General features: G+C 37.6%; 1 protein-coding gene across 3 annotated transcripts; it reads right to left on the reverse strand.

Moving 5' to 3' along the window:
• Positions 1-222: 222 nt before the first annotated feature.
• ddr2b (discoidin domain receptor tyrosine kinase 2b) lies at positions 223-17,764 on the reverse strand. Of its 3 annotated transcripts, none has more exons than XM_082173784.1 (17): positions 17,669-17,764; positions 16,760-16,850; positions 13,739-13,841; positions 13,419-13,650; positions 11,423-11,570; positions 10,806-10,908; positions 10,541-10,724; positions 9,887-10,127; positions 9,670-9,735; positions 9,152-9,288; positions 8,762-8,912; positions 6,778-7,004; positions 6,580-6,701; positions 6,243-6,440; positions 1,882-2,116; positions 1,662-1,811; positions 223-673 (listed from the first exon to the last, which is right to left on the reverse strand). In XM_082173784.1, the coding sequence occupies exons 2-17, from the start codon at positions 16,827-16,829 to the stop codon at positions 542-544; spliced, it is 2,499 nt and encodes an 832-aa protein (XP_082029910.1). In that variant the 5' UTR covers positions 16,830-16,850; positions 17,669-17,764; the 3' UTR covers positions 223-541. The 3 variants fall into 3 exon arrangements, with proteins under 3 accessions (XP_082029910.1, XP_082029908.1, XP_082029909.1); XM_082173782.1 differs by having other exon boundaries at positions 8,762-8,963; XM_082173783.1 differs by lacking the exon at positions 17,669-17,764 and adding an exon at positions 17,132-17,238 and having other exon boundaries at positions 8,762-8,963.
• Between the last annotated feature and the right edge of the window lie 9,978 nt (positions 17,765-27,742).

The raw sequence follows: 27,742 nt of genomic DNA on the forward strand, positions 1-27,742 counted from the left end.
TTCATTCATTTTATGTTGCTAAAATCTGATAAACAATTAAATATTCAAAATATATATTTATATATATTTTTATATATATTTTCAACATTCAACGTATGATATTTCCCAGATCCCCCACTTTGAGCACAAAAATATCAACAGAAAGAAAGTATAAATATTTCATTAGGAAATTATATTATCTCCCCCTCCCCCCAAATGAAGAATCATTTCCTTCCCAGTAAGTCAGCAAATATGTATATTTAATAAACAATGACAACATGAACAGAAAGCACTGAGAAAAAGCACAAAATAACATTTTAAAATAATTACAAAACATTATTCCCATTTAATTTCCGTAACATAATATTTAATATGTATAGATTCAATATGTTTATAGGTCTATGTATGATTTTCTTATAAATATATACTGAAATTAGAAGGATATTGCTATTACAATAAGCTGGACTTTTCTCACATCTCCGAATTTTTCTTAAGAGCTAAAAACATCTATAGAGGGTTGAATCATGTGTGGGGAAAAGCTGCACTGTACAGCCGCATGGAATTAGTCATATTGTCCCATCAGTGTGCTGTGGATCTCCAGGAACGTGGGTCTTTCTCTGGCATTTCTCTTCCAGCAGTTGAGCATGAGGCTGTACACTGAATCAGGACAGCAGGCTGGCTTTGGCAGATAGACCTGAGGGGTTCAAAAAACAGCTCAGCACTGACACCTTTTGTTTTTTCCAGGTTATTACATGGATTTTTCCTGACTCATCTTGCAGTGCCAGCTATTTTTAGGTATTGGAAGGGGGGTATAAAGGCATAGACCCATAAAATGTTCATCCAATCATTGCGCTCGGTCCAAATGGGGTCAATTTTATATAATTTTAAATATAAAATGAATAATAAAATACCAGAAATAATAGTTGAATAATACAAATTAATAATAAAATACAGTAATAAACTAAAATTAATTAGATTAAGATGAATTAAAATGCACAAATAAAAATATTTTGTCAACAAATTAACATTAAAATATTATATTATATTATATTATATTATATTAAATTAATTAAAATAAATTGTAGAATATATATTTATAAATGTGGGAAATTACAGAATTGTTAAGCATTAAGCCGCTTGTCCACCAGCGTCTCGATTTCTGACGCGACGCCAAAGCCCATTCATTTCCAATGGAACTACGTCAGGCAGCAAAAACGCCCCCGCAAAGCATGATGGGTCGCGTCGCGTCGATTTGGTCAACAGCGGCGCTGCAAAAAAGTATCTCGGTGGATACTTTATGCAAATGAGAGCGTCAAAACGCGGGGCAGCAGCCAATGGAAACTCGGCGGCGAGAATTTGTGTATGGCCGTTGCTATGGTTTCATATTTTTTTTTACATTTTTCCCGGCGCGAAAAGCAGCGAAAACGTCACTGGCGTCGCGTCGGAACAAAAATTGATCGGACGCTGGTGGACAAGCGGCTTTACACAAAGGAATATTGTAATCAAATTAGTTAATTTTTTGTATTACTGCATGATATTTTAATATTCTGTAGGTCTCTGATGGGTGATTTCCCAGATCTGTAAAGGTTGAAACAGCCTATATATGTACATGAAAATTATTTGCACAGATACTGAAAGACTTGGCTTGCCATTATTATGATTACATGCATTGCAAGTCTCACCTGTTTGTTTTGGTCTCTAAAAAACTCGCCCTTGTTTTCGATCACCTGTTCATCTGTAAACTGGGCGTACGGCTGCTCCTTGCACAGGGTTAGAATCTCCCACAGGGTCACCCCGAATGCCCACACGTCACTGGCCATGGTGAACTTACCCTGTAGAAACACACATGGTCAAACAGATGCGAGTTTAAGGCGCCGCTATATTTGAGTCCATCAGTCTTACCAGAAGGATGCTCTCCCAGGACATCCAGCGGATGGGGAGCACAGCTCGTCCCTGTATGCGGTAGTAATCTCCACGATACAGGTTTCGGCTCATGCCAAAGTCCGCGATCTTGATGGTGTTACTTGTGCCCACTAAACAGTTGCGTGTAGCGAGATCACGGTGAACGAAATTCAGAGATGACAGATACTTCATTCCAGAGGAAATCTGAGAGGCCATGTAGATCAGTTTTCTGTAGCTAGAGAGAAAAAGAAGACATTTACAGTATTTTATGCAAAATTTCCATCTCATGAAACATACTATTATATGGCTTCAAAAGACATGGAATAGTGCAGAATTCAGATCAACAACTCTTGAGAGTAGTGTTTGCACTGAAATAGAAACAACCGTGTTGTTTATTTAAAGTGCATTTTTATATTGGTCCAATAGAAAATCATGGTTTCTGGTTTGTTCAGTTTGTCTAAAAGCTATTGACGCTCCCTATTAGGGGTGTAATATTATGTCACAATATATCACAATACAAAAATGCAACAATGTGTATCATGATTCATGGATAGTGACAATCTGTATTGTGTATACCCAAAATAAAAAATGACTGTGCATGAAAAAAATCTAGTTTACAGAGTTTTAGTGTCAGTACTACATTAAACTACTATATAATGTTGAATATAAAGTCTAATAATGCAATGGGTGAATATTTGTGGGTCCTGATAATGCTAAATGTCTTATGTTACCAGTAAAAAGTGGCCTACATTATTTTAAATAGATCTAGTCAGTGACAGAGAGCAAGCATATTCGTCTCAAATAATTCAGTATTTTCAGCTTCAGAATCATGAACACTCTAAAAAATACTGGGTTGTTTCAACCCAAAATTGGGTCAACTATGGACAAACCCAGCCATTGGGTTAAATTTGGTAAATTACATTTTTAACCACATGTTTGGGTTTGTCCATATTTGACCCAAAATTGGGTTAAAACCAGAGATGGGGGACTCGAGTCATATGACTTGACTCGAGTCAGACTTAAGTCGCAAATTTTAGGACTTGAGACTTGCTTGACAAATATTAATAAAAGACTTGACTTGACTTTGACTTGATATTCATGACTTGAGACTTGACTCGGACTTGAGGTAAATGACTCGAAATAACTTGTCTTTTTAAAAATAAATATCTGTATTTGAACGCACCGCAACAATCACGTGACGCAGCAGGAACGCGCGCTGTGTGAACAAAAGCCGTGATAATGCAGTGTCGTAGTGATGACGCTGAAGCGCGGGATCGTTCGCCAGCTGTGAAACGGTACGTAATGCGCAAGTTTATGATCGAATCAGAGAAGAAGAAAAAAATGCACAAGCGTGGCAAACTTAAGACGCTGCTAAGACATTACATGTCTTTAGGGGTTGTGTGTGAACGCAATCTCTGATTCCGGGAAATCACTGGCACTGCCAGACTGGCAGTGTGAATGAACCTAAATCAAACGAACCCGGGTCAAATCTTGGGTCACTTTATCCGTGTATTTTCCGGAATCTCTGTGTGAAAGGGGCTTTGGTCACACTCCCTGACAAAGGCTCATTAGCCACAACGCATTTGTCCAAGTAGGCCTACTTGTCACCTGATTTTAAAATATTAAAGCCATGATGAAATAAAGGCTTTCTATATATTTTTAATAATATTCGAGTGCCTTGGGTTAATGATTTTTTTAATGATCTGAATAATCCCTTACATACAAAAGCACAGAGAAAAAATATTTTCTTGAAAATGAAAATCGGGTTAAAATATGTTAAAATATGCCATATTCCAGTTTTTCTTACCTGCATGCATCCCTTTGTACTGTCTAGTTATATGCTACCAATATAGTCTGCTATGATCCCAGGGTTGACTTGAATGTTAAAAGAAATATAAAAAACATGTAACTGTAATTTAATAATAATTAATAATGCATTGGTACAGTCTACCGTTCTCTGGGATTTGTTTTCATGATAATCGAATGTAAAGAGTTTTATCTCTAAAAACTGTTTAGCTTATAACGCTAGTATATAGGGCATAGAGTAAGTAAAAAGAAATCGCTAGTTAATACCACTAAAAGATTGTAAAAAGACACCTACACACAAAGAAAAAAAACATACAGACTTTCGAACCGAACCATGCATACACAAATACACAAAACAAAAATTCAAACTTGCAAGCACAACCATGCACACATGCAAACAAACAATACACTCTTCACTCATACACACGCACACACATTCACTCACAAATATTAATGAATCAATCACACTCAATCAAATCACCTCTCTCTCTCTCTCTCTCTCTCTCTCACACACACACACACACACACACACACAGTCAAACACAACCATGGACATGCAAACAATACACTTTTCACACATACACATGCACACACATTCATTCACAAATATTAATAAATCACTCACTCACACAGATTAATAATGTACAATAGTCAATCCACCTGATTGACAGGTGTAAGTTTTGTGTCAATTCAATTATTACTGTTTTTTTCTTGTTATTCTTTTGTTAAAAAGGAAAGATCTAACTTGTTGGGATGTGTTCATGTTCCATAAAGGGGATGCCAGTTTGAAGAATGCCATTTGGTGGCATAGGAACCATTATACTTGAATTGTGAATTGTTTAATACCTTTTAATGGTCTTCTGCAATGTTTGAGGCATATTTATTTTTCATGCTTTAATGTTGGCCTAATTTGAATTTCAGTTACATTTACATTTTAGGCTATGTAGTTTGAAATTTTTTAAATTGTTTAAAAAATTTTTTTTTTATTGTAGTAACCACTCAGCTGTATGTGGAAATGCATATTTAAAAAAAAAATGTTGCAAATAAAACCATAGTCCACAGCTTATGTAGTTTTAACTTATTTTAATATATAAATTCAGTGAAATCATCAAACGTTTGTATGACTTGCCAGTGACTTGTGACCCAAGCTACGACTTGACTTGACTTGCTTGACATAAAGCAGTGACTTGACTTGACTTGACTTGCTTTTCACAAAATTGACTCGGACTTGCTTGAGACTTGAAGGTTAAGACTTGAGACTTGCTTGTGACTTGCACATGTGTGACTTACTCCCACCTCTGGTTAAAACAACCCAGCATTTTTTAGAGTGAATATTTTTATTCTGGTGTCACCATTGTCCTGTGCATGGGGTTTCCAGCACTAAGTCCAAGCTTATTAATTTACACCCACAATGTAATATCAAATTTAGCATTTTAATCAACAGTACATTTTTTGTTAACCTTTTACCATATGTCTTGGAGTATCGTAATAAATATCGAATCGTGACGATGGTATCGTTACTTACACCTCAAATGAAAAGGAACAGTTTGGGGGTAACGAATTACAAGTAATGCAAGTTATGTAATCAGATTACTTTTTTACTATTTTTTTCACTATTAATTATTACATTTAAATTTACAATAAAATATCTGAGTTACTTTTTCATTTATTGACTGACACCTCGTCTGTGCAGATGTGTAAACATGATGGTTATTGCAGTTCTAGACTAATGTGAACATGCATGAGCATACATTGCTGTAACACGACCATATGAACACACTGTAGGCATGTTATGTTGTTAAGGGATAGTTCAAAAACAGATTCAGTATTCCTCAAAATGAATAAAAATAGTCAAATGCAAACACAGAATATTGCACAAACCCGCAATAATTAAATATGTTAAATGCAAATATACTTTATGTATTTAATCTCACTTTATTAACCAATGTCTGCTGACCTTCAATGATCCAATTCAACCATACTACTTAGCAAACGTTATTTCATATAAACATCACATTTGTTTTATTTTTTGTTTCTATAGCTGACGTATGTGTTGAACTTTCTTCTCCTGTGTCCTATACTTCTGAGATCCAAACGTTTGTTTTAGCAGTACAGGCGTGAACAATAAACATTATAAGATCTTTTGAAGAGAATATTCCAGTCTTTATTTATACTAAGTAAACTAAATTAAACATTGACTAGCAAAATGTTTTTTGTTTTATCTTAAGTGAAAATTCTACTTTCGTATACATAATTTAGCTTTTATATGTGGTGAAAATAAGCAAAAACAAAGAATATTGACCTACATTAAATAAATGTTTAGTCTCTACAGAAAATATATTGATTAAGTCTTTTTAAAACATCTTTTTACTTTGTATGAATATTTTAGTCTTTGCGAAAAAAGAAATGTTTTGTTATATTAAATAAAAATGTAAGGTTTAAATAAAACCATAGATATGGTTTGAAATAATACTACTAATAATAATAATTTGGCTGTATTTTTTTTAACTTGGTCCAAAGAATCATTTTATTGAATTTTTTTCAGTGTGATATACCTGATGGTAGCCGAGTCACCGTCCTGAACTCCTTCATCCTGCAGCTCATGACGGGACAGGAACTGATTGAGGTCCCCGTTCTCCATGTACTCCGTGATCATGCACAGCGGATCGCTCTCAACGCACACCGCCAACAGGCGAATGATGTTCGGGTCTCTTAATCGTGAGATGATCCTGATCTCTTTCAAGAAGTCGTTCCTGAAAATGTAGATTTCCTTGAGGAAAGTTTAAACTGTCCTAAAATGGCTGGACAGCATCTGTAAAGCAAAAAAGCAGTGCTTCTCAGCAACAACAGGCACGTGACATGGATTGCAGGACACCTGCACCTGTGTGTTACCTGGCATTTTTGTTTGCGTCCTCTCTTAGAGTCTTGACTGCTACGAGCATTGGCTCGTCACTGATGTCACCACAATGGTCCTTCATGAATTCCTGCATTCCCTCAGCTTCACACAGATGAACCTGCGGCAGGTATGAACACATATAACAAATAACCTGACCAAGAATAGCTTTTAGGCGAAGAGAATTGTTCACCAACCTCTCCAAATTGTCCTTCTCCAAGTTTCTCTTTAAAAGTCAGTCTCTCCCTTGGAAACTCCTCCAGAGCTCCGTCCCGTCCTGGAGATAAGGGCATGTTGACCACAGTGACACGGTAACTGTGAGCCCCGGTGGTTTCCTGCTGGGTCACGATGTCTGCCTCTGCGTAGTGTGGGACCTCATCTGTAGGGTGGCCCGTAGAGGGTTCGGAAGGGGCATCGATCATTGCTGTAACACAACCATATGAACACACTGTAGGCATGTTATGTTGTTAAAGGGATAGTTCACCCAAAAATAAAATAGCTGGGTAACACTTTAGTTTAGGGTCCAATTCTCACTATTAACTAGTAGCTTGAATATTTCTAGGATATTGGCTGTTTATTAGTACTTATAAAGCACGTATTAACACCTAGGTGTATATGACATTCTTCTTTCAGACGAATACAATCGGAGTTATATAAAAAAATATCCCGGCTCTTCCAAGCTTGATAATGGCAGTGAATTGCAACCAACATTTTGAAGCTCAAAAAAGTGAATCCATCCATCATAAACAAACTCCACATGGCTCGGGGGGGGGGTTAATAAAGGCCTTCTGAAGCAAAGCGATGAGTTTGAATTTAAAACTATATAACTAGCTTCCGGCCAAACGAACATATGGATTCCACAAGTGTAAAGCACAACTTATGCGAGTAATGCAACGTACTGCTGATATTTACGCTACGCCATGACACACTACATTACATCTGACGTCACAAGTTGCGCTTTAGACGCAAGTAGACTGCGAATGGCCATTTGACCAGAAACTAGAATTGTACTTTGTCACATGTTAAATATTTATATTTTTTATTTCACAAACTCATCGCTTTGCTTCAGAAGGCCTTTATTAACCCCCCAGAGCCATGTGGAGTTTGTTTATGATGGATGGATTCACTTTTTTGAGCTTCAAAATGTTGGTTGCAATTCACTGCCATTATAAAGCTTGGAAGAGCCAGGATATTTTTTTATATAACTCCGATTGTATTTGTCTGAAAGAAGAAAGTCATATACACCTAGGATGGCTTGAGGGGGAGTAAATCATAGAGTAATTTTAATTTTAAAGTGAACTACTCCTTTAATCACTATGGCCATATTCTACATCCCTTAAATGTGTAATATTTAGGAGGATCTGTTGACAGAAATGCAATATCATATACATCGCGGGTCCCCTTACATTGAAATAGCCATTTTGCGCCGACATGTTTCTACAGTAGCCCTAAACGGACAAGCATGTTTCGTCACCGTGTTGTTCTTCGTGCAAAGAAGCTAGCCTAAAGTCAGCAAATAAAACACTGACACAATGATGAACAAGTAACAATTATATTCGCAATAACATATAATTTTACTGAATAATCAAGTAAACTTGATTTCTTCATTTATCTTTGTAAAGAAACCTCATTGTTTAACTGGCTACTCTCTGCGGTCTCAGACGATGACATCTTTCCCTATCGGCCATCGTAACTTCTGTTGGTTGCAATTCATAACCTCACCACTAGATGTCGCTAAAAATTACACAGTGCACCTTTAATGTTGCCCAATTCCTAAACTTAACATTTTACAAACCTTTACCTTACTAACTATTAATAAGTAGTAAATAGAAGTGTATTGAGGCAAAGGTTGTAGTTAATAGTTAGTTAATAGTGAGAATTGGACTCTAATCTAAAGTGTGACCAAAATCTGTCATCATGTCAGCTAAATGAATAAATTTAAATGTCATTCCAAATCTCAATTGTTTTCAATTGACTTCAACTGTATGGAGAATTTTCCTTCAAAATAGTGTCTCCATGTGTTCCACAGAAGAAAGAAAAACTTACAGGTTTGGTGTGACATGAGGGTGAGTAAATGATGACAGAATTTTCCTTTTTGGCAAAATTTTTCCTACATACACATAATGAGCATATTATGAGCTAAAAAAAATCCATAATTCTTGAACACTGAGCAGCCCTAACCAAGGTTTTCCGTAGCCTGAAATTCTGGTAGTTTCCGTAAAAGTTGGGATGGCTCCTGATAGTCAGATCCCATGGGGAAAATCCTTTCATACGTGGAACTGGATTCAACATCACTGGACAGAGAAGAGTGACGGTGTGCGAACGCCTCTCTCTGAACAGAAAGACGCACAGTCAGCTCATCGTCCAGCATACGCCGAGAGGCCTGTACATGTTGCAAACATGTTACATTAATAACCACAAGCTGACAGGGTCAGTTTGACTGTATTGTCATGATATGCAGCTTTCTATTGCAAAAGATTACCAATAGTCATTTTATGCTCAGCAAATGTACAGCAGGCTTCAAACTCGAGTGTATGAAGTTAAGGTTGACGTTGAAGATCATAATCTTACCTTCTCAATCATCTTCTGCCAGACCTGCCGCCATAGTATGATTATTATGATGGCCAACAGAATGGCAATAATGGCCACCAAACAGCCTATTAGGATCCGTGTGTGGCTGTCATCAATTTTGTGGGTGGGATCATCCCCTGAAGAATATTAAGCATGGAAAAGATGATATAAAATGTTTATATTTCACAGAATCAAAAGTTCTGTGCAAATGGACATCTTTTCATAAAGCTAATTATTGAGTTATGTTCCAATGATTCTATAAAAAGTCGACGTTATGATTTCTCCCATTCACATACAGTGAAAATATTCATTTTAATATGCTGCAGCATTATGCTAAAACTCAGCTTGATCTTGTGTATAAAAATGTTTTTTCTTTTAAATTTATGTGGCCATTGCATGAAGTAATGAACATCGGGGGGCGCTCTTGCCTGCAAATTCATATTGTACTGTACAACTGTAACAACCAAATGCCACCACAAAGAATTATGAATGGTATGTAAAATAATTATATCATTTACCTGGATAAATACCTGGGGGTTGGTTACGTTTACGAGGAACAAGAGAGGTGTTGTACATCTCTGTATCTGAAAGGTGAATTTGGGTGAAAGACATTTTAAACTGTAGCAGTACTGTATTTGTAGTAGACTATTATTTATGCAAAAATGAATAGGCCTAAAAATAAGTGAACTGATAAGAAAAGGAGAACTAGAGATGAAAGAGCTAAACCTCTATTACCTGACTGGAAAGCAATTTCACTGAACATCATCCAGATGCCATTGAATACAAAACGGCACTTAATTGCGCTGGCCATGCGGTTGCCAAGGGCAACAGTGACAAACCGAGCACTTGGACTGATGTTGTCCGCTTTTGGCTTGAACAACACAGGATTGGGCTCCCAGTCTGAATCCGAACGGAAGTAACACATGGCCTGTCGGAAGATTTTTACTCCCCATGTGTACATGTTGTTGCAGTGGACCTATTTAAACAGAAGGATTTCCATTTAATACAAAATAATACATACATACATACATACATACATACATACATACATACATACATACATACACGAAAAAGAAGTAGGCCTACACTTTAAAATATTAATTTATTAATAATATCAATTTCTGTTGATCCCAGGTTGCTACGGTCGACAAGTGAACCGAATATGTCCCCTCCCTGTCACCATACAAAAAGATTAGTAAAACATAAAAGATTTAAAATGTACTTTAAAGGAAAACTTTTAATTTGACATTATTACAAAGTGCACCTTTTAAAAGTGAACTTACTGTAAGTGTGTCAGTGCACTCTTTAAGTACACTTAAGTGGCCTTTTATTTATTTAAGTACAGTTTTTAAGGGACATGTAGTAGGTATTTCAGTAGATCAGACAAACCTTCATTGATGTGAAATTTCGGACCCGGTCAAACGTAAATGTCATCTCCACTGAGCCACCAGAGAAACTAGCATTGGTCCAGCCCACATAGTCATAGCCAGGCCAGACACCGTACACCTGACTTTTGGTGAAGTCATCTAAACCCCAGCTTCCATCAGTGAGCTGCCCAAGACCTTCTGTCATGCTGAGAGAATAAGAAAACCTTGTTGTTTAATTTGTATGACATGGTGATATTTGCTTTAGTGTTTAGTGTGTGATCCTCTACCTGTAACTAATGGCTCCGTCATACACAGTGTCATTTAAGTGGATTTGTTGGCCTCTGGAATTCATCTGTTGGCCAGAAGGGGCGCTGTAGGATACCAGACCATCTGCAGCACAGAGACTTTTTTTTGTACCAAACCAATGTGAATAATAAAGTTGTCACTCCTTCCCATACAAATACAACTAATGCAGACTTCAGCTTTCAAGCTTGCAAAAAAGTTGCCAAAGCATTAAAAAAGTAGGCTATTGGGGTAAACAGATCACCCTCTCGTTATCAGTATATATCAGGAAATATCAGTCCAAACAACAGACCAAAATTTTTATTTATTTTATTTATTTATAAAATTGTATTTACTAAATGTCTTGACATTTAGGAAGAAAGAAAGACAATGGAATGACAAAATTCAAATGATGAAATGAGTAAAGGCTGAATCAATCCTATAACGGCTTGAAACACATTCTACACTGAATGTGAATGCAAATGCTTGAAGCTTTTTTATGCATAGTTGCGATCAGACATTTTAGGTAACTGTGTAACCCTTTTTCAGTTTGTTAATGCCACAGCCTGCATTTGAGTACTTGCACAAAGAATGTTTCTGACTTAGAAAGAACATAGTTTACCGAGCCATTCACAGCCGTAGAGCTCCACCCTCATGCACACAATCATAGAGGGGTCAGTCACAGGCACGAAACGCACAAAACGAGCAATAATGGGAGGCTCCAGGTCCTTGAGCACGACATCATAGGCATTATTGTTCCCTTCGATGATCTAGAGAACACACAGACCATGAAATGACGTGAAACATTTCACAATAAACATCATTCTTTAAGGCTTAAAGTGATAGTTCACCCAGAAATACATGTTTTGTCATAATTTACTCACCCTTGTGTAATTCCAAAAATACAGAGCCTCTAAAGGGACATGGATAGTGATATTATTTCCATCCAAAACGTTTTGCAAGCAAATGCAAACTTTCTTGGGAGAATGCAAAAGTTTTGTGAGAGAAGCCTAAAGTATAGAAATATATTTTTTCCATACAATGAAAGTCATGAGTGTGATGAAATGATAACAAAGGTAAGATTCTGGATTTTAAAGAAAAAGAGCTGGAGAGGGACATAACCAAACAGGGATAGCCGGTAGGCACACAGCAGTGAGTTGAACACACACCTGGAGCAGTGGGAAGTAGGGCTGCACGATTAATCGAAATGAAACCGCACGCGATATGGCAAAGGCTGCGACTATTTTATGCGCAGCTTGTCAGTGCAGCACGTCTGATAGGTAGTAAATGCTGCTTGCTCTGAAAGCCAGAGGGCGCTCTCACGCAGACACGCCCCGCCGCAGTCATTCCAGTAAATCCCTATCGGGCATCATACTATCGCTGTAGCTGAATACACAGAAGATTGAAACTCTTTGATTGATTAAACATGACTAATAAACACACGACTGCCTTATTCTGTGTAAGAAGCCACATCATCTCACAGAAGGATGCTCAGCTAAGTGAGTTTGGAGTTAAAGCACGTTATTAAATATTGTCTATTGTTGGACAAGAGGTTCATAAATGCTTCTCATGTTTGGAAAGATGTTTGACGCGTGTTGCTTTTTCAAATGCACGTTATAAGTGACTCAAACTCACGGTGCTTTCAGATGGAGCAGCGTTTACAGAGCCGTACATCAATGACAAGCTACGCATACAAAATTTCATAATCGTGATAAGCCAAAGCAGTTTAAGTGCGATTACATGTAAATCGCGATTAATCGTGCAGCCCCTAGTGGGAAGCCATTTTTGCTTAGGCACCCAGGGAGCGATTGGGGGTCATGTGCCTTGTTCAAGGGCTCCTCAGTTGTAGGTAATGAGAGTGGAAGAGAGCGCTGTACATTCACTCCCCCTACCTACATTTCTTGCCGGCACTGAGACTCGAACCTGTGACAAGTCCGACTCTCTAACCATTAGGCCACAACTGCCACGCATGATTAACACATATCTTTTGCTTGAAATGTTATGGACAGCAGCTACGCTAATTATTTTCCATCTGCTCTCTTGTCTCTTCTGTAACTAGAGATTACGCCAGCTCCAGCTTGGATACAGCCTCTTATGAAGATTTCAGATGCCCAAACACTGGTAAAGAGAGGACGCCAACCAATGCCAGGTCTTCAGATTATGTAAACTCTGAATCAACATGCAGCACTGCCAAATTGTCTATATATTGTAATCATTATCACAACTTGTAATAACTGCTTTAATGAGATCATTGTTTCTGCCTAAATAAATACATGAAGTTAGCTAACTGCATGATTTGTATTATCTTTGAACTGTACATTTTTTAACATATGGACATTTATTGGACACAGTCACCTATTACTCTAAATTCCCAGACAGCAACAAAGTGTCGGCCGAGATCCGGGCCACATCTGGTACATGTGGATACAACGCGTACCAGATGTGGGCCGACACTATGTTGCTGTCTGGGTTGTAATGTAGACATTTTCTGCATTTTCTGTAAAGCTGCTTTGAAACAATATGGATTGTGAAAAGTGCTATACAAATAAATGCAAAATGAATTGAATTGAAAGATCGCAGTCTCAATGGAATTGATAGAAATAACACTGCAGCCTCACCTGTCGACCTTGCCGGTCTCGCCAGGAGACCCAGCGGGTGCCGTCCCGGCTGTATTTTATCTTGTATCGCTGGGCAAACTCATTGCCCACTCCGTCTGCGTGCCGTCCCTGCGTGCCAACAAGAGTGAGAAAATGGAGAGTACGAAGGTCAATCTGCAGAAATTCTTTTAGACGGTCTGGTTCAGCCATGATGTCCGGACACCAGGCCCCATCTCCATCATCAAACTCCAATCTGGAACAGAAAGGGATGCGGTCGAGAAAATAACTTCTATTAGTGTTTCTGATCAGTTTTCAATGTGTGATCAGAGTGTTGGATGTACCTGCCATATCGAGCTGCAGTGGACTCTGACCATTGGCTGGAAGCAGAAATATCTTCATCCTGAATCTGGCCTCCAGTCATCCCAAGCGGGTACCTGCAAATAGCTATCACAGGATGACATTTAGGAAGGTTAAATAACACATATTGACAACACAGGCATTTTCCATGCATTTCGTTGTGATTTTATTATACAGCTTTTTTTTTATTATTTTTTTCTTAATTAGATGTTATTTTTATATTTTGTATTTTATATTTTTACTTTAATTTTAGTAATGTTGTTGTGCATTTTTGTCATTTGTATTGGTTTCAGTTTTTTAAATGTCTATATCGTTTATTTTTTTATTTTTTTTTATTTTTTTTAGGACTTCAAGTTAAACCAAAGAGATAGTTTACCCAAAATATTAAATGATGTCATTATTTACTCACCCTGATGTCGTTCCAAACCTGTAAGACTTTTGTTCATCTTCGAAACACAAATGAAGATATTTTAATTAAATCTGAGAGATTTCTGTCCCTCCATTGACAGGCTACGCAACTACCACCTTTGGCGCTTTTCCATTACCAGTACCAGCTCAACTCGTCTCGCCTCGCCTCGTCTCGGCTCGGCTCGCTTTTCGCTCCGTTTTCCATTGCAGATAGTACCTCCACAATAGTACCTGGTCGTCATAGTGACGCCGCAGGAAACTGCCGTGATGTAATCTTCTACGCGACACACACCCGCTACCCACACACACAGGATAATGGAGGAAATCGCGTCTGGCATAGTGACGACATAGTGAATAGTGACGATTTTCTCTGACCAATCAGCAGTCTGCCGTGTTTTCACGTCACATTTTAGTATCGCCTCAGCTCGCTAAGAACCTCGCCGGAGGTGGTACGAAAAAAAGTACATGGAAGCAGGTACAGGTACAACTTTTACACAGTGGAAAACCAAATAAAGGCGAGTCGAGGCGAGCTGGTACTGTGTAGTGGAAAAGTGCCTTTTGACACTTCAAAAAGTTCATAAAGAGACCATAAAACTAATCCATATGAATTTTTTAAGGGGGACTGGGTGGAAATTTAGGGAGCTGAAGTCCTCCTAAAATGTGCCAGTGTACTGTCATAGGTGTCACTGCCAGTGACACCTATGAGAGTACTGTAATAGCACAAACAGTCTCCTCTGAAAGAAACTAGACCTTTCTTGAAGGAGAAATGATCCTGAGTTCTTGGGTCAGCTGTAGTTTTTGGGACTGAACGCATCACCTTTTTTGTATCCTAAAGTCTAAGGGCTGTAGCTCTGCTCTGGAGAGGTGGTCACACAACCTCTACAACGTGAATCCACACCCCATAAGCAAATACCCAAAATACCACTCAACCCCATCCATGAGGCCTCAGCAGAAAACAGAGAGACTTTTATGTTCATGCCAGGACAAAGCTCACCATGTACCGAAGGGCTTTCTCAGCTTTGAGTAGTTCTTTCTCTTAAAAAATATTTTAGGTAGAAATTTTAATTATATCTGTTGTTTCTGTTGCTGCAATGGAGGCTGGACTTAATTCATCATAGACATATTTTTTTTTGTCACACTATTTACCTGTAAACACTTTCTCTAACGTTAGTGTATGATTCCCGTTTTTTTTTTTTTTTTTTTTTTTTTCTAGAATGTTCTGGGAACCAGAAATAGTTTGCTGGGGGAAAGATTATTTCAAACTTCTGCCTTTTTTAAAATTCTATATATACAGTATATCCCAACACCACTGTAACTTAAGGCAGCACTTCATATGAGTAGTGTAATGATAAATAGACTCCACTGTACGGGAGTACGAATTGGAAAACTCAGTCAACCAGTGAATAAATACTTCACATCCCTCTAAATTTTATTTGTAAGGCTTGGCATTTAATAAGACACTGGACCTCTAGCATACAGTAGCTTCCTCCATCCCCTACCTAACGTCAATGAAATGCCTGTGGTGAAACACTATAATAAATCTAATGGGACATTTCAAATACTGTTAAATCAACAGTTTTTGGAAGTAAAAAATGTCTTATAATTTACAGTGAAAAGTTTTGTACATTAGGGTTTTATGTTACATATTATGTTGTTAAAGTCTAAATGGACAATTCTTGTTTTTGTTTTTTTGTTTTTATGGAATATTAATGTATTTCTTTATAAATTATTTATCCATGCACATTTATTTTTTTATTTTTTTTAATCGTTTAATTCACGCGTCCCCGTAATCTATCAAAATAACTTCCCCTTCCTCTTGCAGCGACATCATCTCTTCTCTTCTCTGATGATGTATTTACTGGCGTGAGGGCGGGACAACCTGTCACGCACATGACATCACAGCACTAGCAAACCACAACCATCCAATCAATTCCCCATGGACAAAATCAAGTCCCGCCAAACATTTTTTTCTTTTTCGAGAAGCCGTTTCATTCAAACATGTGTCACAATAGGGAAGACAAGACTATTGCAACTTTTGTTTCATGATGACTTTAAATAATGTTTATTGCATTATTTTAATGTCATGTGTTTTACCATGATGGTGTTTTGTGTGTATGGCATTTTGCACCTTCTGTATTTACCTCATATTTATGAGTTTTGATTTATCATGTGGCTTTCTCTTTACCACCTGTGCTTTTTGGTGGTTGTCGCATTATAAAGATCAGAAAAAGAAGAGGTATTTTAGTAATTCAGCAAGTTATTTGATCATTATATCAGTAAATAAAATATATATATAGCTACCGTATTTTTACGGTAGTTCTGACAACTACAACTGCCTTTTTTTTTAATTATGTATCAGATGTAATTTCCTCTTGTTTTTCTTTTAATTCTTTCATGATTTATTTACACATTGACACAATTGCAGCGGAAGTAATGCTGAAACAAGTTCTCCAAAAGTCTGTGAAAAATCAGAGCTATTATATTGATGAATTCACAGCACATTCGACAGAAAAATTTTGCACAATATAATGGTATGAATTAAAAACTGTTCCTCCTTTAATTTAGAAGTTGTATTAATTGTTCTGCATTTCACTCACCAGGGTTGACCTGTGACTTCACGGCTCCGACCAGAAGCAGGACAGTAATGTATTGTCTCATTTGGAACATCTTATTGTATGATTTTAATTCCTGTAAACAAAATGAAACTTAATTTAACAAACGATTAGTTTAGCATAACAGTGTAACTTTATAAGCAACGGTTGTTTCAGAATTAGGGCGAAGAAGATAATTATTCAAAAAATAATTAGAAATGTTTAAATATAATATTTAATATAATATATATTAATATATTTAATCAATATAATAAGATTACATTATACTAAAATGTATTTGCATTACAATAACCACATTCTTACATTTTTAATACTTAAAAAAAAAAAAAATCAAGACTTGTCAAAACATAAACCCACAAGATGAGGAACAAAACGGCTCTTGTAGGGGTGTTTGCCCTCAGGTCAGTAAGTTCTCCCGGTATACAAAGTCCACTATGTGAGTGGTGTTTATTTATGTTGCTTACGGCTCCAGTCAGATGCCTGTGGGAGAGCAGTACTGTATTTACAGTCATGTGGAGGGGTGACCAATGGGAACTTACTTCTTATGGAGCACAAAAGTCTACTACAATCATAAACACCAATGTGTGCTTAATACTTCTCTATATAAGCAGCTACATTATTTTACTGAATTAAAAAGTAAAGTTGACAGAAATGTACCAAATTTTACCTATATGTAGGTTACAAAATACTGTAATTTATTTTTTACTCATGGACAACAGTTGATTTAAAAAATGTTAAAAAAAAAATGTCGATATACTTTTTCCAATCACTGTCCAGAATTATTGGTATTATTTAAAATGAATTGCCAGCAAAGACTCATAGCTTATAAAACAAACTAATAATCTAATTTAATTAATCAAGTGAAACATCCTACAAAACACAAGAGACACTTACCACTTTCTTTAGTCATAAACTCAAAGATCACTGCCTCCTTAAGTATTAGCCTTTAAGCAAAACATAATCCTCCTCGTCTTCACGATCCATCCTGAGGGAAAGTGAGAGGCTGGGGCGAGTGCCCCTCATACAGGAGCAGAAATAAACAGAGAGAAAAAAAGATACAGTCAGCACCATTCTGGGGAAAGTCCAAATAGCCCAGATTTCATCCTGAGAAACAGAAGGTTTTAATTATCGCAGAACCCTTTCACATTATAGTTCACTGTTTTCACAGTAAAACTATATATATATATATCAGTGTTATTTTACTCTTGATATACTATTATATATTTTTTTAATCTTTTTTTAACATTTTATTTATTGTATTTTAATTTTGGTTTAGTCTGGTTATATTTTTATTTAGTTTTGGTTAAGTTTGATAAATTTTATTGAGTGTTTTTTTTTTCTTTTCTTTAAAAAAAAAAAATCTATAGTTTTTTTTATTAAGCTTAAGTTTTAAGTTTTTGTTTATTTAGTTATTTTTGTTCTTCATCTAAACGAAAAGGAGAAATGCTCTCTGAGCAACTTGCTGAAATGTAAGTGTTTTTATATTTATTTCTGTTAATTTTTCAGTTAATACATTTTTTATGGTTTTACCCTTAATTTTTAGTTAACGACAATATATACGCGAACGCTTATGCGTGAGCTGGTATCTGAAGCATGTGTGGAAGCATGCCAATTTCATTGGCCAATGCTGTGGTCAGGTGACGTAGTGTAAACATGTCAGTAAGACTATAAATAGGCATCTGAAACATACATCATCAGATTATAATTGTCTGAAGGAAGAGTCATGACATTGATGCTATGGGATTGGTAATACCCACATCGCCATACTGAAAAATACCTGACCATTGAGGTTGTGAAGTACACATACTGTATACTGTACACAAACCCTGTGGACCACTGAATGGATTAACCCAAAAAGACTCAAGTAGTAGTAGTAGTAGACGTAGTTTATTTGAACATGCACTGAAAAAAAATTATTAGTTGAAATTAATTAATTTTTTTATCGATTTTATCTAAACAAATGCATTAAGGTGAACTGAAATTGATTAAGTTCAACTTAATGCATTTGTTTAAATGTAGATAAAATCAATTGAATGCAACCACTTACGATAATGTTTTTTATTATTTTCAACGAATATTTTTTTTTCAGTGACGTAAAGAAAAACATAAAAGAAAATATATAGATATATATAGATATACATACATACATACATACATACATACATACATACACACATATATATATAATACAATTAAAAGAATAAGGACATGGACTTGCACAAGCTTCCAAAATTTTTGTAAGTAATTCAAATAAGAAATTCCCATGTTCAAAAAGGAGTAGGAAGAAGTTAAAAAAACAACTTTTCTTGTCCTACCCCCTTTCTCTATTTTTATCCTTTAATTAAATACAAAACAAGTAAATGCTTTACATATTTACATACACATACACCGTATATCTACTTACAGTACCTACACTCACCTAAACACATGTATACACATAGACACAGATGCATACCTTCATGCATACACATACACATTTCCATCTATCTTCTTCGTTTCCGTCTATATCAAACCGAATTAAGTTCTTTTCGTATCCATTCAATATATTAATTTTAAATATTCTCTTAAAATTGCTCATTGTTGTACATGTTTTCATCTCTTTATTGCTGTTGTTCCATAAATTAACTCCTTTGGTTGTAATGCAGTGATATTTAGCATTTGTTCTTATAAGTGTCTTTTGAAATACAAAAGTTCCTCTTAAGTGATTCTTGCTCTCTGTCATTTGAAATAACCCTATATTTTTCGATAGCTGTTGATTATTTAATTTATACATAATTAGTTTTAAAGTCAACAATATTTCAGAATTTTAGTGCTTTTAGTTTGATGAAAAGAGGATTAGTTGGTGCTCTATATAAGTGCTTTTATTTACAATTCTTAAGGCTCTCTTTTGAAGTATTGGTTCAGTGTTCGTTTTGTAAGTGTTTCTCCACACTTCCAAACAATAGGTAACATATGGAAGTATGAAGGAACAATACAACGTGTACAATGAGTGTTGATTTAATAGGTATTTGGTTTTATACAGTATTGCAATTAATTAATTAATGTATATGTGGCTTCCAACATAATTTTTCATCAATAATTACTCCCATAAGTTCTTTTACTTTTTCTATTTCAATATCATTTATCATACGTTTTTTTGTGTCAATTTGTTGCACGATTGCCAAAAATTAAGATTTGTGTTTTGCTTAAGTTCAATGTTTGTTTATTTGCATCAAACCAGCTCTGTATCTGTTTTAATTCATTTTCCACTGTGTCCAAGAGTTGATCCAAAATTACCCCAGAACAGATGAAATTAGTGTCATCAGCAAATAAAATGGTTTTAATTTTTTTTGACACCTCCCATTCATTATTTATATGCAAATTAAACAACAATGGTCCCAACACTGACCCCTGGGGGACCCCACAGGTAATTGTCTTTAACTTTGATTTAAGGTTTTGCAATTCTACATATTGATATCGATTATGTAAGTAAATATTTAACCAAGAAAGTGCAGTCCCCCTAATATCATATTTGTGTAATTTCATGATCAATAAATTATGGTCTACTGTATCAAATGCCTTCGTGAGATCCAAGAATATCCCCACTGCATATTTTTGATGTTCTATTGCTGTTGTCATTTCTTCTACAAGTTGAATAAGTGCATGTGAAGTTTTCCTATTAGCCCTGAAACCATATTGCTGATCACACAGTATATTGTGTTTATTAATAAAATGGTTGAGCTTTGTAGAGAAAATGTTTTCTAGTATTTTTGAGAACTGGGAGAGCACTGAAACTGGTCTGTAGTTTGAAAGTATATGTTTTTCACCAGCCTTGTATATTGGTATCACCTTTGCCATTTTCATTTTATCTGGAAAAACTCCAGTTTTCAGAGATTGATTACATACATGCATTAAAGGTTTAACAACATAACCAATACTTTTGACCATACAGTAAACATGTCAATACCATTCCAGTCTGGTCTTAAATGTTTGAACAATCTCAATAATTTCTTTTTCACCAGTTCCCTTAACAAGATTCACTAATGTTTACATTCTTACTTAGCACATCATTTACACTGCCAGTCTTTGCACGCTCTTCAGTTAAACCTGGACCAACTCCAAAAAACAAAACAAAAAAAATTTCATTTGCAGCTAAGGTCATATCCTTAACCTCTGTATTGTTTTTAGTCAGAAAATAGTAGAATCTCCTGTTTTGCCTTTTTTATTCTTGATAATTTCATTCAGCACCCTCCAGGTGTTTCTTATTTTGCTTCTGTTGTCCTCCAGTAATTTACTGTAATAGTTCTTTTTATTGCTTCTCGTAAATCCTTTGTATGTCTTATATTTGTTTTCTGCTTCCTTTGTCCACTCCACTTCTTTAAGAACTCTTTATATAATACATTCTTCTTCATACATGCATTTAATATTCCGTTAGTTTTTTCATCAGATTTCTGTTTTACTTCTTTCTTTACCAGAGGACAGTGTTTTTCATAAAGTGATTAATCACAGGCTTCATTCACGTTTTCTACATACACTTTGCCCCAGTCTTGTTTCATTAAATCCTCTTTGAATGTATTAATGCTTTCTTGGGTAGTCATTGTGTATATTTTGTTGTCCTTCCTGGTCTTAGTGTAGCTGTGTGTTTGCAAAAACTGGCAGATGATCACTGACGTCATTTATTATTAGTCCACTTTCAACTTTATGTTCAATAACATTTCATTGGTAAATATAATATCAATTAGTGTAGCACTAGTTGTTGTAATTCTGGTTGGTCGAATGATTGAGGGATATAAACCGGTACTCATATTAATGAACTTAATGTTTTGTTGTGCTCTTGTGGGTTGAGCAAGTCAATATTAAAATCTCTGCAGATAAAACATTTTTTTTTGTTATTGCTATTACTGAATATTTCTGCAATTTTTTTTCCTTTAACATGTCAATATTGGATCCTGGTTTCCTATAAATGCTGCTAACTAGAATGTTATTAGATTTTTCCATTTCATTTTGTACTGTGATGCATTCCATGATTGTATCTAGGACAAAAGACATTTTATTAACTATTTTACATTGATGTAAAATGTACCCCCCCACACACACACTCACACACTCTTTGATTGTTTCCTGTTGATAAGAAACAGTTCGTATCCCTCAATCTCAACCAAATCATGTTGTTCTGCCGTGTGCCAAGTCTCTGTTATTGCAATTGCAGTAAAAAAAATTCCCACTTGTTTTAGGCAGTGTTTGATTTTTGAAAGGTTTGCAATAAGACTCCTGCTATTAAAATGTATTATTGATATTGTGCCATCCATTTTTATGTATTCTTTAAACTGCTCAACTGTGTAATATTCGCACTGGCTGTGAGTACCAATATAAAAGTTATTATCTGGGTCAATATCATTTTCAATATCTTGTGGTTTATGTTCGGTATATTTGAAAGTTTCCATGTTCAGTTGTTCATGTGAAACAGATGAGTTTCTGTAAAAGTTTGTCATGGTCATTGCGTTTGATAAGATCAGTTCAGTTTGTATTCAGTTACCTTATGTAGGCCTATGTTGCTCTTGATTCATTCCTTCTTCGAACTTATCCAACTCGGTGATATCCCTGATGAGGAGCACTTTCGCTGTCTCAGGTGTCGACCCATGTAATTTGATAAATATTTTACAATTTCTTACCCATGTTGCCTGGATCTTGTTTTGTTTTCTGAGTATGTGTGCTTTTCTAGCGATGTCAGCGTTTTTCTTGGTGAGGTGTTCATTGATGTAAACTTCTGTCCCTTTAATTTCCTTCCCTGTCTGAGTGCTGACTTTTTCTTTCTGTTCGTGAACCGGATTATTATCAATGGAGAGACCGTTTTATTTTTGCTTGGCAGGGTATGACAAGCCTCAATGTCCCCGCATCAACATAAATGCCTTTGCTGTCCAAAAAGCAAATCACCTGTTGTTCCAGCGACTCCTTCTCCTCCTCGGAAGCTTCACTCACTCCGGCAGCGGTGTGCCCAGCAAAAGCACCTTCTCAACGTAACCCGGCCTTGAATGCAATGTTGTGTTAGCTATTTTACAATAATGAGCCAGACACACACGTAATGCTAAGGTAAACATCTCGCGTTATAACTCTCGTGTCACCTCCTTTAGGTCCATACAACAACAGTAACATTACTCTCAACATACCCTTTACAGAACACCTCTGACTTTTAAGAACACATTTTTCTATTGTAACATTTAGGACAGATACATCTTTGCAGCACCTTCAACTGTACATTTTGCTACAGGTCACACTATCTGCAACACATTCTCATGAACAAACAAAAACATTCACATGAACAAACACAGTGAACACAACTTTCCCTTTTTTTCTCTACAAATTCAGTCGTTCAGGAGGTCATGACACTCATTGTCACATAAGGTTCTCTACTCATATCTGTGTCTCTGGACAGGGTTGTGCTACGTATATTGTCTATTTTCAGACATTACAGTCTCTGGGATTCCATGGCAGCTAAACACATCCTTTAAAGCTGCAATGACAGTTTTGGCTGTGGCCACATTTAGGTATGCTACTTCAATGTAACATGCTCTGCCCTATGCTGTGAGCACGTGCTGCAGTTTTCCACAAGCTGACTGATGTGCACAGACAGTCCTGGCCACCAGATAGCCTGGCTAGCCTAAGCTTGGCACTTGACTATACCCTGGTGACCCTTGTGTATACTATGGGGGATTTCTTGCCTCATGCTGTTGGGAATCACGATTCTTTGGCGCCTGAGGAGCAGCTCTCCAGCTATGGTAAAACTTTCCCTTTCAGGCCAATATGGCCACAACTCAGGAAGAAGGGACACCCAGTGTCACATTTTTGGATGAGTTTTGCACAGATTTAGCACTTGATTATTGTATTCAGCCTTGTTTCTGTAGCTAGGGGCATCCACAAATGTGAATGTGTGTTTCTCTGGAGCTCTTGTCAGCAGTTATCATTTGCTTACCAGGCACATTCGCAATGTCAAAAATGAACTTCATCAGCCTCTGACGGAACCACAGTATTTGTGGAGGGAGCTCCTCTAGCGCTTTGGTGCTTAGCAGTGAGAACAGCGGTTTCTGATCCATCTTCAGTCTGAATTTCAGGGAGAGGAAGTAAGATGACAGACGTTCACAAGCTCACTTGACAGCAAGGGCCTCTTTCTCTATCTGAGCGGGGACGACAGTGCAAATGGAACAGCACCCGACTCTGACTAAATTTTGTAGGGCTCCTTTAATTTCGCCAAGCCATAAAAAACGGAGGGGTATTTGAAATGAGGTATGACGCTGTATTAGAGTGAGGGACTCTATTGCAAGGAACTTAGACAAACCAGAAACTACATACATTTCCTGTTCTGTAGTTTTATCTTTAATACAGTACTTAACTGACCTTTAAATTGTCCCTTTACATCTAGCTTGTGATTACGTGGCCTAAACAGCACTTTACCTGATGACTGCAGAGCTCCATATTTCTGGATAGATAAGCTGCTGCTTGCTTCCACATCTCTGGCAGGGGCTGTAGAATAAAGCCCAGAGCCTGAGACAGAAGGTCCCTCCTGGTCGGAATATCCCACGGAGAGCCTTCCCGGAGTGATTTTATGTCCGAGAACCAGACTCAGGCTGGCCAGAATGAAGCCACACACAACAGGCGAACTCTGTCCTGACGAACCCTCACTAAAACTCCTGGGAGCAGACAGTCCTCAGTAAGGTCAGTCTGCTTTGGGCCCAGAGCAGAATTTGCTGTGCCAACCTGAACAGGGGGCGTGAACACAGTCTGCCCTGGTAATTTATAGGAGACTACAGTTCAAACAAACACACTGTAGCCCCTCAGGTCTGGGAGGAAGTACATCAGAGCCAGGAATACAGCCTTCATCTCTAGGCAATTTATGTTCCAGAAGAGATGTTGGCCTTCCTAGATCTCATGGGAAGGCTGACCATCCAGGACCACTCCACCAACTAGTGAGGGAGGTTTCTGTGATCTCAGGCTTGTGATGACAGCATGCCTCCAGCATGGGACCCAAGGCAAGAAACTGGGGTCTCTTCCACATAGAAAGGGTACATACCTCTGCACATACAGTAACTCTTATTATTTTAAGAGTTTTGTACAATGGATGGAACCCTCTGCTCCTGAGCTACAACTTAAATGGTCTCATGTACAGCAGCCCCAAAGGTATCACATTGGCAGTTGCTGCAAACAGCCTCTGACATTTGGCTGAAAGCGATTTCCCGACCTCGCCTGACTTCTTTCATGGCAGTAAGTATGGACTCGACCTGAGCAGGAGACAAAAGCGCCTTCATGGAGTTCTGAGTCCCATACCATCCTAAAAAAAGCTGTTCTCGACTCGGAGAGAGCACTTTGGATGCCATTTCACTTATACAAACAAACAGGGTAGACACAATATCTTGCTTTCTTTCCACACAAACACTCAGCTTCCTGAAGACAAAGAAGCTGATGACATTTCTTTCAGGCGCATATTTATAGTCTTGATTATGCGCCTACGCTACGTCACCTGACTGCAACATTGGCCAATGAAATTTAAATTGTTACAGACACCAGCTCAGGCAGAATATCTTCCATAGCGTCAACGTTATGATGCAGCACTGAGTTCTCTCGAAAGGGAACACTTTATAATCAGTCACGTAAAGAGAGATGACACAACAATAATAAAGGCAAGACAACAAAAACTTAAATTATTTTTATTTATTCTGTTTCGTTCATTCCACGACTCTTCAATATATGAGTTTATTTAAACGAAAATTAATGCTACAACACAGCAGCCTTCAGACAATACTTGAGCACAAAATACACAGTGTAAGTATTACTTGCTACACTGAAAGAATAAACAGTATTAAAGATAAAATGCTGTTATACCATTTGAGAAACTATGTGATATTATCTCACAAATAATTTCACTTTATATTAACATTGGTATCAATGGAGATGTACTGTATGTTTAGTGTATAACAGTTCAAGCTGCTCAGCTGCAAAATTGACAGTGAAGATCAAACATGCTTTACACATGGAGTTTAACATCTCGACAGAACATTTCTCTCTCTTTAGCATTGCTGCACAAAATTGTATAGTCAAGCCTGGCACATTAAAAACACTGGCAAATAAAACAAAATATCATTAAATGCCCACAAAGACAACTTTGCATTGCGCTTGAACATCATAAAACATGTGCAATAATAAAAAGTATTTAAATAAAAAATGCCATTAAATGTATGGCTGTCCATATCCCTTTAAAAAGAACAAAGCCATAGTCTAGTTTCAGGGCTCACAACATTCCAGGCTCAGGGCTTACATATTCCAGCTTCAAAATAATACAATGCAATCAAAGAAATACAGAGAAGTCAAATACTTCTTGAGACTCATGTTAACTGACCAGGGACCACTGTAGACACTTAGCTTTAAAGGTTAATCCAAAATGTATATACAGTGTATATATATATATATATATAAAAATAAATATATGCCGGGTCCATTGCAATGCATCAAAGACAGGCACTCTCACTGCAAGTGCGCGAGCCTCGCCGAATTCACAGACCCTAAAGAAAGCGACTCCTTTCTAACTAAAGTACTTTATTTCGCTTGTTCTCACATTGAAAGAAATCCTCTCGCAGGTGTGCCAGGGGATTGGTTTTTCACAGTCGATCTTTCACATAGAAATAGCTTGGCGTTCAAGGGGATGGCTTACCAATGTACGGTCCTCCATTCAGACTCTTTCTAGGTCTGCGCACTTTCACGAAGTGAGACAGCAGTCTCTGTCTCTGAGACAGAAGGGAATCAGCATCCCGAATTGACTCTATGACTGGCTCATACTGGCCCAGTCAAAGACCGAGCTGGATGCTCACAGATCCTTGCTCCTCAGCCATTTGAAATGCCTGGGACACAGGATCAACATTGCTAAGAGCTCGCTGTCTTCCAGCCAACGGATCTCATTCCTGGGAGTAGTCCTTACTGCAGCCCAAATATGGGCCACGCTCACACCAGAGCAAGCCTTGACGATTCAACAGCTTGCAGCGTCTTTCAGGGTCAGGGTCTCTTCAGCTGGGCCTGCTTCCCATGCGTACTGGCTGACGTACTGGCGTACCCCTACAGTACTGGCTGAAACCCAGAATCCCAGCCCAGGCATTGGCATCTCGGACGCCTCCGCATCAGGGTGGATCATGGCTGTATCATGGCCCTGACCCCTTGGAAGGACCAACACGGGTTGGGGAGCTCTGTGCAAGATAAGGTAAACTTCCGGCTCCTGGTTGAGCACGTAAAAAAGGCTTCATATCAACTGCCTGGAAATGTTGGAAGTCTTTCTGGCCCTCAGAACCTTCCTGCCAGATCTGAAAGGACACCATGTTTTAGTCTGGTTGGACAACATGGCAATGGTGTTCTACATTAACCACCAAGGTGGACTCAGATCGAGGCATCTGTACAAATTGGTGAGACGCCTCCTCTTATTGGCACAATTCAATCTGTGCTCGCTGAGAGCGGTGCATGTGCAGGCGAGATTTAACCAAGGGGCAGACATGCTGTCCCGGGGCAACGTGTCCACAGAAGAGTGGACACTTCACCCCCAGACGGGTCGTATGATCTGGAGTATCTTCGGGAAGGCAGAGGTCAACATCTTCGCCTCAGAAGACAACTCTCACTGCCCAATATATTTCTCTAGAGCCAGGGACATGCTGGCCCACGAATGGCACAGTCTTCCCCTATGCGACTTCCCTCCAGTCGCACTGCTCCCTCAGGTCATCAGACGGATCAGGGAGGACATACGCGCAGTCCTTCTTGTGGCCCCCCCTGAGTTGACACAGCAGCTCTCAGCAGCCCCGTTGCCAATTCCCCTGAGGAAGGACTTCCTTTCCCAAGCGAAAGGAACAATCTGGCACCCCCAACCAGAGTTGTGGGCCCCTTCACTTCTGGCCCCTCGACGGGAGCCGATGAACCTAGAGCTTGTTGGTCTTTATATCTTAACCTTGACACTCCTGGGCC

Source organism: Leuciscus leuciscus (assembly GCF_965113295.1).
Source record: "Leuciscus leuciscus genome assembly, chromosome: 6".
In the NCBI taxonomy this organism is placed as follows: domain Eukaryota; kingdom Metazoa; phylum Chordata; class Actinopteri; order Cypriniformes; family Leuciscidae; genus Leuciscus; species Leuciscus leuciscus.

Bases quoted from the DNA above. Each gene is read 5' to 3' on its own strand.
- ddr2b (XM_082173782.1), bottom strand. From the start codon at position 16,829: ATGTTCCAAATGAGACAATACATTACTGTCCTGCTTCTGGTCGGAGCC. The intron at 8,964-9,151 runs GTAAGATTATGA...CAACATGTACAG, and splicing joins GGCAGAAGATGATTGAGAAG to GCCTCTCGGCGTATGCTGGA. The intron at 2,117-6,242 runs GTATATCACACT...TTTTCTCTCTAG, and splicing joins GGTGACTCGGCTACCATCAG to CTACAGAAAACTGATCTACA.